At 44.0% G+C, this 14,960-nt stretch overlaps 1 protein-coding gene across 4 annotated transcripts in view; it reads left to right on the top strand.

The window, feature by feature from the left end:
• Positions 1-14,960, top strand: part of ACVR2B (activin A receptor type 2B) — a 98,269-nt gene extending 83,309 nt beyond the window's left edge. Inside the window, exons 5-11 of one of the 4 annotated variants that reach the window (XM_030491860.2) lie at positions 445-588; positions 1,694-1,837; positions 2,732-2,880; positions 6,556-6,670; positions 9,309-9,447; positions 11,826-11,956; positions 13,599-14,960. In XM_030491860.2, the coding sequence (XP_030347720.1) occupies positions 445-588; positions 1,694-1,837; positions 2,732-2,880; positions 6,556-6,670; positions 9,309-9,447; positions 11,826-11,956; positions 13,599-13,793 (1,017 nt within the window). In that variant the 3' untranslated portion in view covers positions 13,794-14,960. Of the gene's footprint in view, positions 1-405; positions 589-1,693; positions 1,838-2,731; positions 2,881-6,555; positions 6,866-9,308; positions 9,448-11,825; positions 11,957-13,598 lie in introns of all 4 variants that reach the window. The other 3 variants (XM_030491840.2, XM_030491850.2, XM_030491830.2) reach the window with 3 other exon arrangements.

The raw sequence follows: 14,960 nt of genomic DNA, 5'->3' as shown, positions 1-14,960 counted from the left end.
TCCTGCAGGGTTGCGTTGTTCTCCTGGATAAATGCATTTTAAACAGATAAAATCTTTATGATGCCGACAGACCTGTTTACTGCTCATTGTTGGGGTTATGCGATAAATGCCTAATGAAGTGCAAAGCGGTGGGAGGTTTTAGGTGTAGCTGGCTGTTGGGTCACACGGATCAAAAAGTTTTTACTTTTGGCAGGAGGTGGCCTTGATGTCATCAGTTTTTTACAGCCCAAAATAGCTCTTGCTTTGAAAGCATAGGAGAATTCAGGTTTTGCCAGAGGATGGTAGGTGGTAGTTTGACGCACAAAATGACACTTGGAGCTGATTTGTATTAAATAAAATGTCACTTCTTTATGCCTCTTTGCCCATCCACAATCTCCCCATTGCTCCCTTCCCTTTGTTTTATAGTCCAGCTTCAGCTGGCGACAGTGCTCTTCTCTCGTGCAGGACCCTGGCCCTCCACCCCCTTCTCCCCTGGTCGGCTTAAAGCCTCTGCAGCTCTTGGAGATCAAGGCAAGGGGACGCTTTGGCTGTGTGTGGAAGGCTCAGCTGATGAATGACTATGTAGCAGTGAAAATCTTCCCTATTCAGGTAAGAAGGGCATCACATTAGGTTCTCACTCACCGGGCTTCCTCACTGGTGCTGAGATCTCCTAAGTGCCTTTGGAGGTTACAGTTTTTAAGACAATAACAAGGATGCATTTGGACTCTTCTTCTGGGGGAAAAAGTTAAAGGACCCTTCCTTCCTGCACTTTTCTCTGTGTTATCTCATTACCAAAAGCTTCCTGTAGTAGTAGTTGTTGCAAGAAGGGCAAAAACAAACATATTTTGAAATCTACAGGGTATTTTAACTTCACTGCAAATGTCCATGTTGTTAAAGTCCAGCAAGGCAGCATGCAGCTGTAGTGCCCAAAGTGCACGCAAAAGCCCAAAGCCCCAGCTTTGTGTGTACTGCCTGGGTAGATTGTAAATCCAGACCCAAACCCAGCAAACAGTTTACAGCTTGCAAAGGCACAGCCCCTGCACTGTGAAAGCTAATTGCACTGCAGCATTTCTGTCAGCTCATGTCTTCTGCTCTAGGAAACCTTTGAACACTCCTGACTTGACTCTCTAGGAATTGCAGATGGAAAGAGTAAAGCAATCAAAATGAAATCAAAATGAAAAAAGAATGACTGAAATATCTTTGTGCTCCTCCGCTATCTCCTTCTTTGTTAATTTTTTGCCCCAAATTTGTTGTCATAGCATTGCTAAAGGAGATTTGCACGTCTTCTGTCCAAGCCAGCTGTGACCTACTAGTAAATATTCAATAGATTCTAGATTAGATTTTGCAATCGTAACAATTACAGCTACAATGCAGATCTGGGTGCTATATGCACGGGCTTTATTCTTGCAAGCATCCTTAGGAAATCTTGACAAATCTTATTTCTCAGTGAAGTTTAGTTTGGATTCGTCCCCACACATGTGCTTTAGGGTATGAGCTGAGGATAATTTTGGAGAAGGGAGACTGAGAACAGCAATTTCCAGTCTTTCTCCAGCATCTACATTTTAGAAAAACAGCCTCATTTTGAAAGCATACATCACATCCGAACATAGGAGGATGATATTAAGAGGACTGTGAGCAGCTCTGGCTGAACTGAAGGAGCTGTTTGCTTTAAAGGGAAGCGTGATCTTTGATGGTGCATTTCTCCCTGCTTTAGGATAAGCAATCTTGGCAGAGTGAGAGGGAGATTTTCAATACTCCTGGCATGAAGCATGAAAACCTTTTGCAGTTTATTGCAGCAGAGAAAAGAGGGACAAACCTAGAGACAGAGCTCTGGCTGATCACAGCTTTCCATGACAAGGTAAGGTATCATTGAATGTACATTTTGGGAGGGAAGAGAGGTGGCTGTCAGTGAAAGAGCAGGATTTGGTGTCTAATATTCTCCCAGAAGCTCTACTGTAATCTATTCAGTTTCTCCATGGTGAGCTGTGGCTCAGCGGTAGGAGAGAAGGGCTACAGCTCCCCTCCTTCAAAGGCCCTTCCTTAAGCTTTCAAGGCTTCCCTACACAAACACGGGATTAATAAAGGTGGGACTTGGGGCGAGAGGCAGGCACAAAAGGCCACAGTTTACGTATGTGGTGGTCACCATCTCTTAACGTGGGAGTTGGGTGTCACAGACCCGTTGCAGTCCCAACTGACCCCTTGCAGATGGGCTCTGTATTTGCTTTTGAAGCTCAGGGCACATCTCCTATTTCATGGATTGCTTTAGTTATCAAACGTGACTAACACTTGAAATAAAACAAACATGCACAAATCCGGGGTTGAGCCAGCAGTGTTATCCCTCTGTTTAATCCAGGGTCTACTGAGTCAATCATTGCCACAACCAGCTGATATGATGCATAATCTTCTTGCATGGAAGGCTTTCCCCTTTCTTAGGTTAAATGAATCGCTGCATTTTTTAGATGATTTTGTTCTTTCCCTACTTCCCTCCCCTTCCCTGGCAGATTAGTAGACTCCTTTTTGACATCCAGATACTTTCCGTGCTGTCAAGGTCTGAGGACTGATGAATGCTTCTGGGTTTTATTTCTTCTTTTTTGCTTTCACCAGTGATTTTTTTTTTTTTTTTTTTTTCCCTGTTAAATCAAGGTTCAAATTTCTCAAGCACTCATTAAAATCATTTTCTAAACTGGTGAGTTGGCACATCTGTCATGTCACAGGGTCTGCAATTAAGAACGTACGATGTCCTGTTTCACAGGGTTCTCTGACAGATTACCTGAAGGGCAATATTATCAGCTGGAATGAGCTCTGCCATGTTGCAGAAACAATGGCCCGTGGCTTGTCCTATCTTCATGAAGACGTCCCTTGGTGCAAAGGTGAAGGACACAAACCTGCTATTGCTCACAGGTATGGCCTCTTTCATTGACACCATTCAAGCGCTGTGTTCAAATGTTCACAACCACTTTGAAATGATGCTGTTGAATGGAAGAGGAGGAAGTTGTGCTTCGAGGAAGTAAATGCCTTTTAACCTACCAAATTCTATGCTAAGGCAAGAATTTTTTTTCAACCACATATGAAATGGTAAAAAGCAAGTAAGTTTTTGTCTGTGAAGAAGTTAGTATTGTTGTTAGTGGTTTATGGCAAACATCTGAAGGTTAGGTGCTCCCCTCTTCCATCAATTGTTTTCTTGACATGTAGTGGGAAAGGAGATCTAATTGCTGCAGAACTGCTCTTTGAAAGGACTGTGCTTGATAAATTGCATTATAATCCATGTAAGTCTGTAGCCGTACCAAGATGTGGTCCCTGGTTTTCCCTAAGTGTTTTAGACTGATAATTCCACTGTGTGTCTTCCCACAGAGCTTTTGATCATTAGGTAAGAAACGGAGAAATTGTAGAAATGCAGAAAATTGCTGCTATTTATTTTTCACTGTATTTTATAGTGCCCAAATTGCACCAGGGGGCTTATGAGAGACACCAGAGCAGGCACCACTGTGCCTCTGACACCTCTTGGCACCTGCTTCAAACCACCTGGGTGGTAGGACCCTGGGGACAGCAGGAATCCAGAAAGCAGTGGGTTAAACCATCCTCATTGCAATAATACTTGTTTTAGCCCTTCTCCAAAGTCCCACATTGCTTGCCTTGGACTAAAGCATCTCTACCAGAGGTATTGCTAGTGGCACGGCAGGAGGGGGGAGTTTTCCAGAAAGGATTTATGTGGGCTATGCCCTAATCTGCAGCTGTACTACCCTGCCACCCGCTGCATTTCATCTAGGAGGGACTTAAACCCTGCATCCAGCTGCAGCAATTTGTACCTGATCTAGCGGGACTGTCTTAATGTACGGCAGGATAATCCCTTTTATTGCAGGAGTGTCCCTGCCCCCAAAATAACCCCCCTACCCAAACCTGAAGGTTTCTGAGAGCTGGGGGCTGTTGAAAGAGCCTGCAGCTGCCTTTGTGCTGTTCCTGGAGCTGACCCCTGTGTCCCTGACATTTGTCCCTGTGGAATAAAAGCAGTGGTTTATACATGAAAATTCCTGAGGGTGGGAAGCAGAGAAAGGCTATAGAAAGGCTTTAAAGCAACAGATCGTGCTCATTAGTGTCCGCATCCATTTAGCAAATTATAAAAGATGGAGAATGCACTATTTGTGTGAATTTAGCACATACCTACTGAAGAGGGATTTCGGGACACAGGGGATTTCCCTTGGATTACCCCACTCCTTTCAGTTTTATTTTTGCTTTAAAAGAAAACACCAAATGCTTTTTAAATTGGGGGGAGGGAGGGTATTTTTGAATGGCTCCACACAAAGCGTGTGAAGATGCTGGGGTTGCCAGGTGGGACTCCCCGAGTCACTGCTGGGCAGGGGTTCAGCTAACTCTTTACTGGCCCCTGGCACTACAAGGAGGATTAAGGTTATGGGATCGCTTGTTGGTGCGAAAGTGCCCCCACGTGGAAGCTGAAAATAAAATCTCCGGTGTCTGAATTAACGCACCCATCATTCATAGTCCCCTTGCTCTCTTATTCCCTGCTTTGAAGCATTGCACAGGAAAATATATTTTCTTCTTTTCAGGCCACTTTCCTTTATCAGTGACTATTTTAGTATGGTCTAATGCATACGATGTCAGTGGGAATTCTACTTGGCATGGCTTGGATCAGGTCTTTCTCGCTGTCCTGGATATGTTTACATTGCAGCTCACACGTGCCAGTTCAAGATGGTTTGTGGAAGGAAAGAAGCAAAGCATGGAAAAATGGGGAAATGTACAGAAATAGTGGAAAAAAAGGAAGCACAAAGGGAAATTACTGCATCATGTATCAAGATGTAGTAGTTAACTGTTGCATGCCCAAAGGGCAGTGCGGGTGAACAAAATGCCAATACAGTAATACTGGTTTACATCTCATTTCACTTTTGAAAGGTATCGTTCAGGCAGACGGTCTGAGCATTTCTACGTGCTCCTCATTTCTGTGAGCCACAGTTTTGGAAAACTCTTGCGCACGATCTGTACCATCCTGGAGGGCATAATCCCCTAATGCTGGCTGAGAAAAGGCATTTATCTATGTCATTAGATGATGGCTGTTTTCTAAGCTTGTGGGAAAACTGCTATAGCATGGAAGCAGTCAGTCTCTAAGATGACAGGTATTAGGTAAATGGTGTTTTTCTGTGTAACGGAGGGGTGTGAATGTTTTGCAGGCTCTGCAAAACTGTACTGTGTCCCTAGAGACCTGATGTGTCCCCCTGAAAAGAGGGAGACAGGTTTCTGCTGGGGTTCCATGGCTGTATGATGCTCTCCAACTTCCCACCCACTTTCCCCATCTTAATCCTTGAGCCAGAAATTCCCATCATCCTGTAATTAGTTTAGAAAGGAAAAAGCCTTTTTTAAGCTCAGAATCAGGGGGTGGGTGGTACAGGATGATTTTTGCTTGTGGTGCTTTGAGCTGGTGCTCTGGCATGTGAGGCCGCAGCGAGCAGCCCTTCTCTATGGTCCAGCAGTTTCTCTCTTCCCAGAGAATTTTGACAGGTCTGTCTAGTGTGGAACAATTGTATCTGCCCTCATTAATTATTTGTGCAGGCCTGCAATGTCCTGCGATCAGCAGGGTCACTGAGTGAATTGATGATAGGGAAATTATAATGCTGAGCATACAGGACAATTGCCATCTGCTGTCTAAGGTCTGTAATTTAATTAGATTGCCAAACATTCCTTTTCAGATGAAAATGCGGGAAGCCCAGGGAACAGGGCTTGACTGGTTAGGCATCTCAGTGTGACCCTCCTCCACCCCTCTTCCCTTTCCAGCCGCTGCAGGTTTACCTGAGCTGCCCTGAAAGAATCCCACTGCAGCACAGGACTGACACAAATGTCTCCTTAAAGCCCCCTTCAAGGACAGACCCACTATCTCTAGTGAAAATGCTTACACCTGCCCATCAGCTGCCCGGACCAATCCTGACGGCTTTTCTGAGTGTGGGCTCGCCCCCTTCCCTGCTTGCTTTCCAGTGCTCCAAATTCTTCAGGGAAGATCAGTCCAGCAATTAAAACATAAGTGTAATAGATGACTGTGGTAAAAGTCTGTTGAAGCATATAGTCAGGGTGAAGAGAATCCCACCAGCATCTACTAATTTCCAGGAAGATCTAATTCTGTAGAGGGAAGCAAACATCCTTACTAGGGTAAAGAGTAAATGCACCCCTTAACCTGTCTTGGTTTTGTTGTTGGGAGTGAGAAATGTAAACGCCTGGAGGAGGGGGTCCACAGCTGGTGCTCAGAGCAAGAAATGGTGCTTTGTACTGCCTGCTCTAATTAAAACACTCCCTTCATGTCACTCCGTCATTTAGTTTGAGGTTAATTCACCACAGAGTTTGGTTGACTCTGTGCTGAGCAGCACAGGGCTGCTTGGTTGTGTTTCAGGGACATGGGCAATGAGGAGCAGCCAAATTTGCTGGTGCTGGCCATGCTGGACAGCCAGGTAAGGAAGGAAGGAGCTAATTTACTGGGAGCTACTAAGCCTATAGACTTACAACATGGTGTGTTGCAATGTGATTTAGCTGTGTGCCATAATAAACCCTTCCCAAACTCGCTTCTTGGCTTGTCTGTAGGGACTTCAAGAGTAAAAATGTCTTGCTGAAGAACGACTTGACGGCAGTGCTAGCCGATTTTGGACTAGCTGTACGGTTTGAACCTGGAAAACCTCCAGGGGACACTCATGGACAGGTAATCGTTCTCTTTAACAATCACATTTTAAAAAGTTGGGCTTGCCAAAGCTCCTTGCAAGTGGGGGAAGTTTGTATAGATTTAGTTCTCTCTGAGATATGTATTTTCCATAAAAGCTTGTGCTCAGACATAAATTCCAGGAGCTGCTTTGATCTGAGTGGGGAGAGTGCTCAAATCCTCCTGACCGCTATGCAGGTGAGGTCACCACAGCCCTGCGGGCAGGCAGCTTCTTCCTTCAAACACGGGACTTGTTGACTATTGTCTATGTATTAAATATTCATAGAATATCAGAATGCCTGGTTGAAACGGACCTCAACCATTATCTGGTCCAACCTTTCTAGGCAAAGCATGACCTAGACGAGATGTCCCAGCACCCTGTCCACCCAAATATTAAAACTGTCCAGTGTTGGGGAACCCACCACTTCCCTGGGGAAGTTATTCCAAGGACAAATGGTTCTCATTGTGAAAAATTTTCCTCTTGTGTCCAATTGGAATCTCCCCGGGAGTAACTTGTGCCCATTACCCCTCATCTTTTCCATGTAACTCCTTGTAAAAGGGAGTCTTCATCTTCCTTGTAGCAATCCTTTAAATACTGAAACATGGTGAGAAGGTATCCCCTGAGCCTTCCTTTCTCAAGGTTGAACAAACCCAGTTCTCGTGGCCTTTCCTTATTTGGCTTCCCAGTCCTTGGATCATCTTTGTGGCACTTCTCTGGACCCTCTCCAGCCTGTCCACATCTTTTTTTGTATATTGGGGACCAAAACTGAACACAGTATTCCAGGTGTGGCCTGACAAGCATTGAATAGACTGGGATGATGACTCATTTATCTCTGCTGGTGGTGCCCTTGTTGAGCTAACCCAGCCCCCTGCTGGCTTTCTTTGCCACAGCAGCACGCACTGCTCACTCAAATTGAGCTGCTTGTCCACCACGATCCCAGGTTCCTTTCCACAAAGCTGCCTCTCAGCCAGGTAGATCCCAGCCTGTACTGCACTCCTGGATTATGTTCTTCCAGGTGCAAGACATTAAACTTGTCCTTACTGAACTTCATAAGGTTCGTGTTAGCCCACTTTTCCAGCCCACCAAGGTCTTCCTGCAGGATGGCTCTCCCTTCCAAAGTGTCCAGTTCCCCACCCAGTTAGGTGTCATCATCAAACTTCATCAGGGTACCCCTGATCCCATCACCCAGATCATTTATGAAGATATTAAATAGTGTTCAGCCCAACATCAGTCCCTGGGGTACCCCAGCAGGAAAGGGAGCTATTCACCACCACCGTCTAAGCACAGTCAGTCAGGCAGCTCCCCACCCACCGCATGGACCACTTGTCTAGACCGTAGCACAAATATTAATACTCCTAAATATTAATATTAATACAATACATATATTAATAGTCCTAAAATCATTCATTTTGTTTTAAGGATTCAGCCAGACTGGCTGCTTGGGTGACCTTTACCAATGGCAGATCTTGCGAGCTGGCTGTGCACTGCCCAAACATTTAGTACGTTTTTATGGGTTCTAAATTTCCTGCCTTTTGATTGCAGTGAGTGGCCCTTCATTCTGCTCTCTTGCTGGGGCACAGCAAAGCCAGCGTCTCCTGCTTGTGCCTCTGGGGCTTTCTAAGTGTCCATCTCCAATGCAGGCTCCCGTTTTACTTTTATCTTAGAAAGAGGGAAGTTAGTACCTCCCAGCTTCCCTCATTTTTACCACCTTATTTTTGACTTTTCCTGATTTTTGCATACCTTTTTCACATCCTGCCTTTCCCCGGTCCTCACTGACTCAGGTAAAAGTAAGAACAGATAAGAATTTTCTAAAAGAACATATTAAAGGAGTTTCAATTCCCATGTTAAAAAAGTGCTTTTCTGCTGTCTCTCCTCTCTGCTCTCCTCCAGTATGGGCTGTAATTCTGTCACTTATATAATCACAACTATATGTGGAGCTTAGTATGGCTCTACCTGGACTAAACACAACTATAATGAGGACTGAGTCCCCTCAAAGCGGCAGGAGGGGATCTTTTCCAAACCAGATCACAGCAAGCCAGGGCAGGGCAGACTTTGCAGGGTTCATGCTTTACTGCTTCTGTGGTTGAAGGAGACTTGTTTTATCCAGAGCTGCCAAAACAACACCTTTTCCTACCATTTCAGGATGTATTAATTTTACTCTTATTTTTATATAGTTAATTTTTTTTGAGTGAAAGGGGATTGAACTTTCAATGACTATGATAACAAAGCCTGAATTGACCTCAGGATGTTTGGTGTGTCTCCAAAGATAGCGTTTTCTCATGGAGCATATGCTGCCAGAGCAAGATGCAGAGGGACGCAGGGAAGGCAGGAATTTCATCGGTACTCACCATGCCACACTGTGTTTAAATTAGACCTGTAGTGTACACTGAATGAATATCACACACATAGCCATGCACTTCAGCTTTTTCCTTCAGGTAGCTTATCTAGACTCGAGTGATCTTAATGAGAATCTGTGTCAGAAAAAACAGCTCCTTTTTGCTTGTTTTCCAAGTGAGGTGCAACTTTAGCAGAAGTAGCCTTAAGTCTAATGAAACTGGCTGTCACTCATCTCCAGCCAGTGGAGGCTGACAGGCCCAACTGGAATGTCATCTGAGTTGTGGTTTTTTTTTTTCTCTGTAGGTGGGAACTAGGAGGTATATGGCTCCTGAAGTGTTAGAGGGAGCAATCAACTTCCAGCGAGACGCCTTCCTGAGAATAGACATGTATGCAATGGGACTGGTGTTGTGGGAGCTAGTCTCCAGATGTAGAGCAGTTGATGGTAAGAATAAAGACTGTCTCTTCCCTGGGGATGGCTTTGTTTCAGTGTTGTTTAGTGGTCCAGAGAATAGGCCTGTCTTTGTTTTTTAAAAACAAAAATTAATAATAATCAATGGCATATTTTTATTAAGCAGCTAACCTGTTTTTCACTTGTATATTTTCTAACATAATCTGTCATTCTCTGTAGATAATAACCTTTGTAGCATTCAAGTCTCAACGTGCTTTTAACTGTGCTGGTTACATTGCAAATTGGCTGAGAACTCAGATGGAGGAGGAGTAGGTGATTCCTCCGTCAGTGGTGGGTGTCCTTTAGTCCTGAGCCTGCTCCGTGGCACTCTGCATTCCTGTCCGTGACCAAGGCAGGCTTTGGGCTCCAGCTTGGCTGTCACACCTCACTTCTGCTGGCAGTGTGGTAGCCTGAATGGAAAACCCAGAAATGAAGTACGTTGGTGAAATAGCAGGAACACAGGGCTGGAAGGATCTTCTTGGGTCAGCAAGCCTATTTCCCTGCTATCATAAGTCAATAGGTATTAATCTTTGACTTTTGCTGGTCAAGCCCACTCCCAGCAGCAGGCTGAGTTTGTTCCATGTACAAGTTTGGAGGATCTCACTTTCTCCCGCATGATCCAGAAGAATGAACTTTTATGATATCTCCTTTCTCAGTTTTTTTTTAATCCTAAAATGATGCTGCAATGTGGGGCATCTTTTCTGTCCAAGTAGCACTTCTGCCCTTTGGTGACACCCTTGCTATTTGTAGGACCCTAATCATGGAAGCAATGATTTCATTGTAGTAGGTCCAAAGCTGCTTGCTCCAATTTCTTTCTTTTGTATAGGTATGGCTGCTCTGGACAGAATATCAAGTTCATAAATTAACAGTTCCTCACCTGGACTTCAAATGTTTTTATTAGTATTGCAGTAAGACCAAAGAGCCAGTCAATCTTACCACACAGGTGTGTGGTGAGAGAAGGCCTTTTCTTCAAAAATTTTCTTCAAAAATTTGGTATCTAACCAGATAAAACACTGGAGGAGCAGGAAGGTAATAGCACAGTGGGGTTAAACAGTGGTACCCATGTAGGAATGACCCTTCTCTTTTGAGATTCCCCAAATAAGCATTTGGATTTTTAGACTGTCATATTTGTGATCTCCTTCCAACTCTTCTCAGGCAGCAGCTGGCCAAGATACTGCAGATGCCATAGAGAGCACCATTAAATCAGAGGAAAGGCTTCCTTTGGGATGGTGGGGAGTTACATTGAACCGCATCTGCACTTCTAGCTCAGAAGTGACGTTTTATAAACAGCAGATTTGGCTTGGGGATCACCAGTGCAGCTCTTCATTGCCTTGATCCCTCTTGAAAGAAGAGGAAGGGAAGGTCATGAGCATTATTGAGCCGCCTGCTGGAACAAGTGTTTCAGTTTGGTTTAGCGACTGGTGTGTCATGTCAACAAGAATAATGATAAGCTGTTTTAGTGATTTCATTTTTTTTTTTTTTAGTGTACCTAAACATCACATTGTTGGTGTCACAGTTCATGACCAGCCAAAGTGCTCTTATTTTAGTCTGGAAGGGCCCTCTCGAAATATCTCCACTCTTGAAAGAGGTCATTCTTTGCTATCAAGAAACCATAAGTGGTGCCATGGAGCACTCGGAGAAAGCTCATCAGTTAAGCTGGGCTGCGTTTTGTGAGAAAGCATCTACGATTTGCCAAAAGCCAAATGACGTTCCAATAAGCAGAAGTTACTGCTACCGTCCAGCATCTGCACTGATACTCATAACAGTTGTCTCATTCGTGTGGCCCGTGGCAGTTCACAGCCATGACTGGTATAACTAAACCATTCAGAAATCATTTTACACTTAGGAGCTGGTACTTGGGATGAGTGCATCTGGGTCCAGAGAGTCAGGGCTGACTCAAACCTATGACAAGCCAGATCACAAAGCAAGAAGTGTTCTATATGCTTGAACTTGCTAGTCAGTGCCTAAAATGAAATTATGCTTATGTTGAAACCTTTCTCTAGGTTATTGTGTGTTGAATTGCTATGCTAAAATGTGAGGAGGATGGGCTGATTTGCCTTTTCTATTAAAATAAATCACAGACTACCCGACAAGCCTCCTCAAGGAGGGCAGTGTGATTGGGAGGCCTGGCTGAGGGTTCAGATTCGTAACTTGATGAGGTGGAAAATGCGTAGCCAGACAGACAGCGAGGACAGCAAAGTCTGTTGTGCAGGAAGAATATAAATCACATTTGTCTGCAGTGACATGTGAACTTCAGGCTTTGCTGCAGTGGGTCGAGGTTGCTCTGGAGCCACAGCTCACTCATGCATGGGGAGGATGTGGCTCTGTGGAGGACATTTCTGTACTAACCCAGTTCTTTGTGTGCACCTTAGGTCCAGTGGATGAATACATGCTGCCTTTTGAAGAAGAAATAGGTCAGCACCCATCCCTTGAGGACCTGCAAGAAGTGGTGGTTCACAAGAAGATGCGCCCTGTGTTCAAGGATCACTGGCTGAAACACCCCGTACGTCCCTCCTGGTTAATGGTGGAAAATTTTTTCCTGTGTGATGGGAATGAGGGATGTGGTTATGCATCACTTGTAGGCTTCAGAGGGAAGCTAACCAGCCCACCCTGGTACATGGACCTGCTCGCCAGTGCTGAAGAGAGTCAGTGCTGGGAATGAGGGGTCGCTCAATACCTTCATGTTCCCCTTTCCATTTTTCCTTTTATTTAGAGAGTAAACCAGCTGATTAAAGACAGCCAGTGCTAAGCATGGAGCATCTGGTGGTATAGTAGGACTCCTTCAATATGGCGAAAGAATAGAAAATAGTCTTTTTTATTAAGAAAAAGAAAACGACCCATAACATGGGAGATGCATACCTCACAAGCTAGACAGATGCAAGACTTGAACAATTTTTTGAGGAAAAATTAATTGGATGTGAAGCAAGCAGGCAATGAAGCAAAAGGCAGCGTGGGTTTCCCAGAGGTAGTTAATTTCAGGCTTGCGTTTTTAATAAAAGAGATTATTTTTTTCAGACTGGGAAACTAAGCAGATGATGAAATCTCACAGGGCTTCAGAAAGAAGCTATAAATGCCTCTGTTCAGGCCAAACTGCCATGGTTTTGGCTAGACTCAGGTGTGCTAACTCACTGCCTCAAAGTTAAGGAGGGCTGTGGGATGTAAAGATGAGTGTTCAGTTCAAATGAGGGTTCAAATAAGAGCTGTACTCTTCCAGCAGTGTTGAATTTAGTTATTCTGGTTATATAGAATTATAGAATGGTTTGGTTTGGAAGGGACCTTGAAGATCATCCAGTTCCAACCCCCTGCCACGGGCAGGGACACCTTCCACTAGACCAGATTGCTCCAAGCCCCATCCAACCTGGCCTTGAACACTGCCAGGGATGGGGCAGCCACAGCTTCTCTGGGCAACCTGTGCCAGGGCATCACCACCCTCACAGGGAAGAATTTTTTCCTAATTTCTCTTCAGAAGTGATTGCAAACAAAGCAATGGTTTCATAGTAACTGATATGGTGCTGCCAGCTCTCATGGTTTTATCATGGGAGCAGTGATAAAGCCATCATCGCAATGATGGTGCATCGCAGTGCTTGATCGGAGTGCTTGATGTCTGGTCTTTTAAGGCTTTAACTGCTGAATCTTGGGCTATATTTTTATATTTAAAAAAGTACTTTTGAGGCTGTGAAAGAAAGCTGGATATGACCAAGCTGTATAGCCCTAGAAAGAAAAGCTTAAAAAAAAAAATCCCCAAACACATATTTAAAGTAATTTTTAATGCTTATCTTGTGGTAATTGGCATAATTTTTTGAATTGGCATAATGTTTGGAAAATTTCCAGAATGAGAACAATGAGCCATCGGAATAACCTTCCCAAGGAAGTGGTGGGTTCCCCAGCACTGGACAATTACAAGATTTGGCTGTACAGTGTGCTGGGCCTGCTTTGTCATGCTTTACCAAGAAAGGTTGGACCAGATGATCCTTAAGATTACTTCCAACCTGATATTCTATGATTCTATGATACCATGGACAAAATATTCTTAGTTATTCTTTACAGTCTTAGGCTATTTTAAGTGGACCTCCTGTCTGCTGCAGAGACAGTCCCCAGAGCAGACTTTGGTGCTGATGGTGCTTTCTCCCCCTTGTTGTCCACAGGGCTTGGCGCAGCTCTGTGTGACCATTGAAGAGTGCTGGGACCACGATGCGGAGGCTCGGCTCTCAGCGGGCTGTGTCGAGGAGCGCATTGCGCAGATCCGCAAATCTGTAAATGGCACTACCTCGGACTGCCTCGTCTCCATCGTGACGTCCGTCACCAACGTGGACTTGCCGCCCAAAGAGTCTAGTATCTAAGTCCTGGTTCACTTTTGTCTTTCCAGACTCAGTGGATTAAAAAAAAGAAAAAAGTTTTAAGAAAAAACCCACACAAAAAAAAACAAACACAAAAATCCAACAAACACATGAATGCAGCTGCTATTTTATCTTGACTTTTTATTATTATTGTTATTATTATTATTATTATTTTTTTGGATTGGATCAATTTTACCAGCACATTGCTCTACTGTATTAAAAAAAAAAGGACATTTCAGCAAGCATTCAGGTGCCGACTAATGAATGCAGAAAAGGTGCAGGTACCTCAGAACCTCAACAAACTCACTTCAGTTGTTTTTATTTTATTCAGTTTTCTGGGTTTCTCTTTATCGGTCTGTCTTCTGAGCGGAGCATCTGTGACATAAAGGAAAACCACCTACCATCTTAGAAAACGCAATGCTGCAAACTGTGGAGGAAACTTAAGACTGTTATATAAAGAATACACCTTCCTCAAAAGGATTTTTTTCCCCATTTTGTTTTGGTTTTGGGTTCAGTTCCTTTTGGTTCTTGGTTTTTTTTGGAAGTGAGCTTCAAAAAAAACAGCAGATGTGTCTTTTACGGATCTAACGGGTGTCATTGTAACATGGAAAAAAGTAACTGGGCAGAGAATGTTAATTCTTGATGGTAGAATTGAAGGGGGGAGCGTAGAATAGGGGTGGGGAGAGTGACGTTGGATTTGGCAGCATTTGGGGAAACATCATTTGCTATGGAGCTACTTCTCAGGTAACCATTAGAGGAGAGGAAGGACATTTCTGGGCAGAGTATTAACGACTGCAGAGTGTGGAGAAAGCTGAGTTAAAGAGCCAGTGGTTGTAAGCAAGGCACTAGTTCTTTCTTCCTCCAGTATCTCAGGCTTGGGTGGTAACAGAACAAAGCAGAACTATAATTATTTTTTATTTTTCAACTCCACGTAGGAATGAGAAGGATGCTTTTAAGCTGTGTAATTGGAAGAGGTGGGAAAGTGTATTTTCAGAAGCACTTTGGTAAAAGACTGGAAGATGGGAAAATTTTTGCATCTTAATTGTGAGTCAGTTCAGGAAATTTGGCCTTGGGGTTGGTGATCTGTCAGCCCAAGCTACCGGTGCAGATGGTGGAAAGAGGAAAAGTGTAAAAACTGGCTCTATAGTTGTTTTTTTTTTTCCTTATTAA

The sequence above is a fragment of the Strigops habroptila genome, chromosome 1 (genome assembly GCF_004027225.2).
Source record: "Strigops habroptila isolate Jane chromosome 1, bStrHab1.2.pri, whole genome shotgun sequence".
Classification (NCBI taxonomy): Eukaryota; Metazoa; Chordata; class Aves; order Psittaciformes; family Psittacidae; genus Strigops; species Strigops habroptila.
This window is presented reverse-complemented; position numbering and strand designations above follow the sequence as displayed.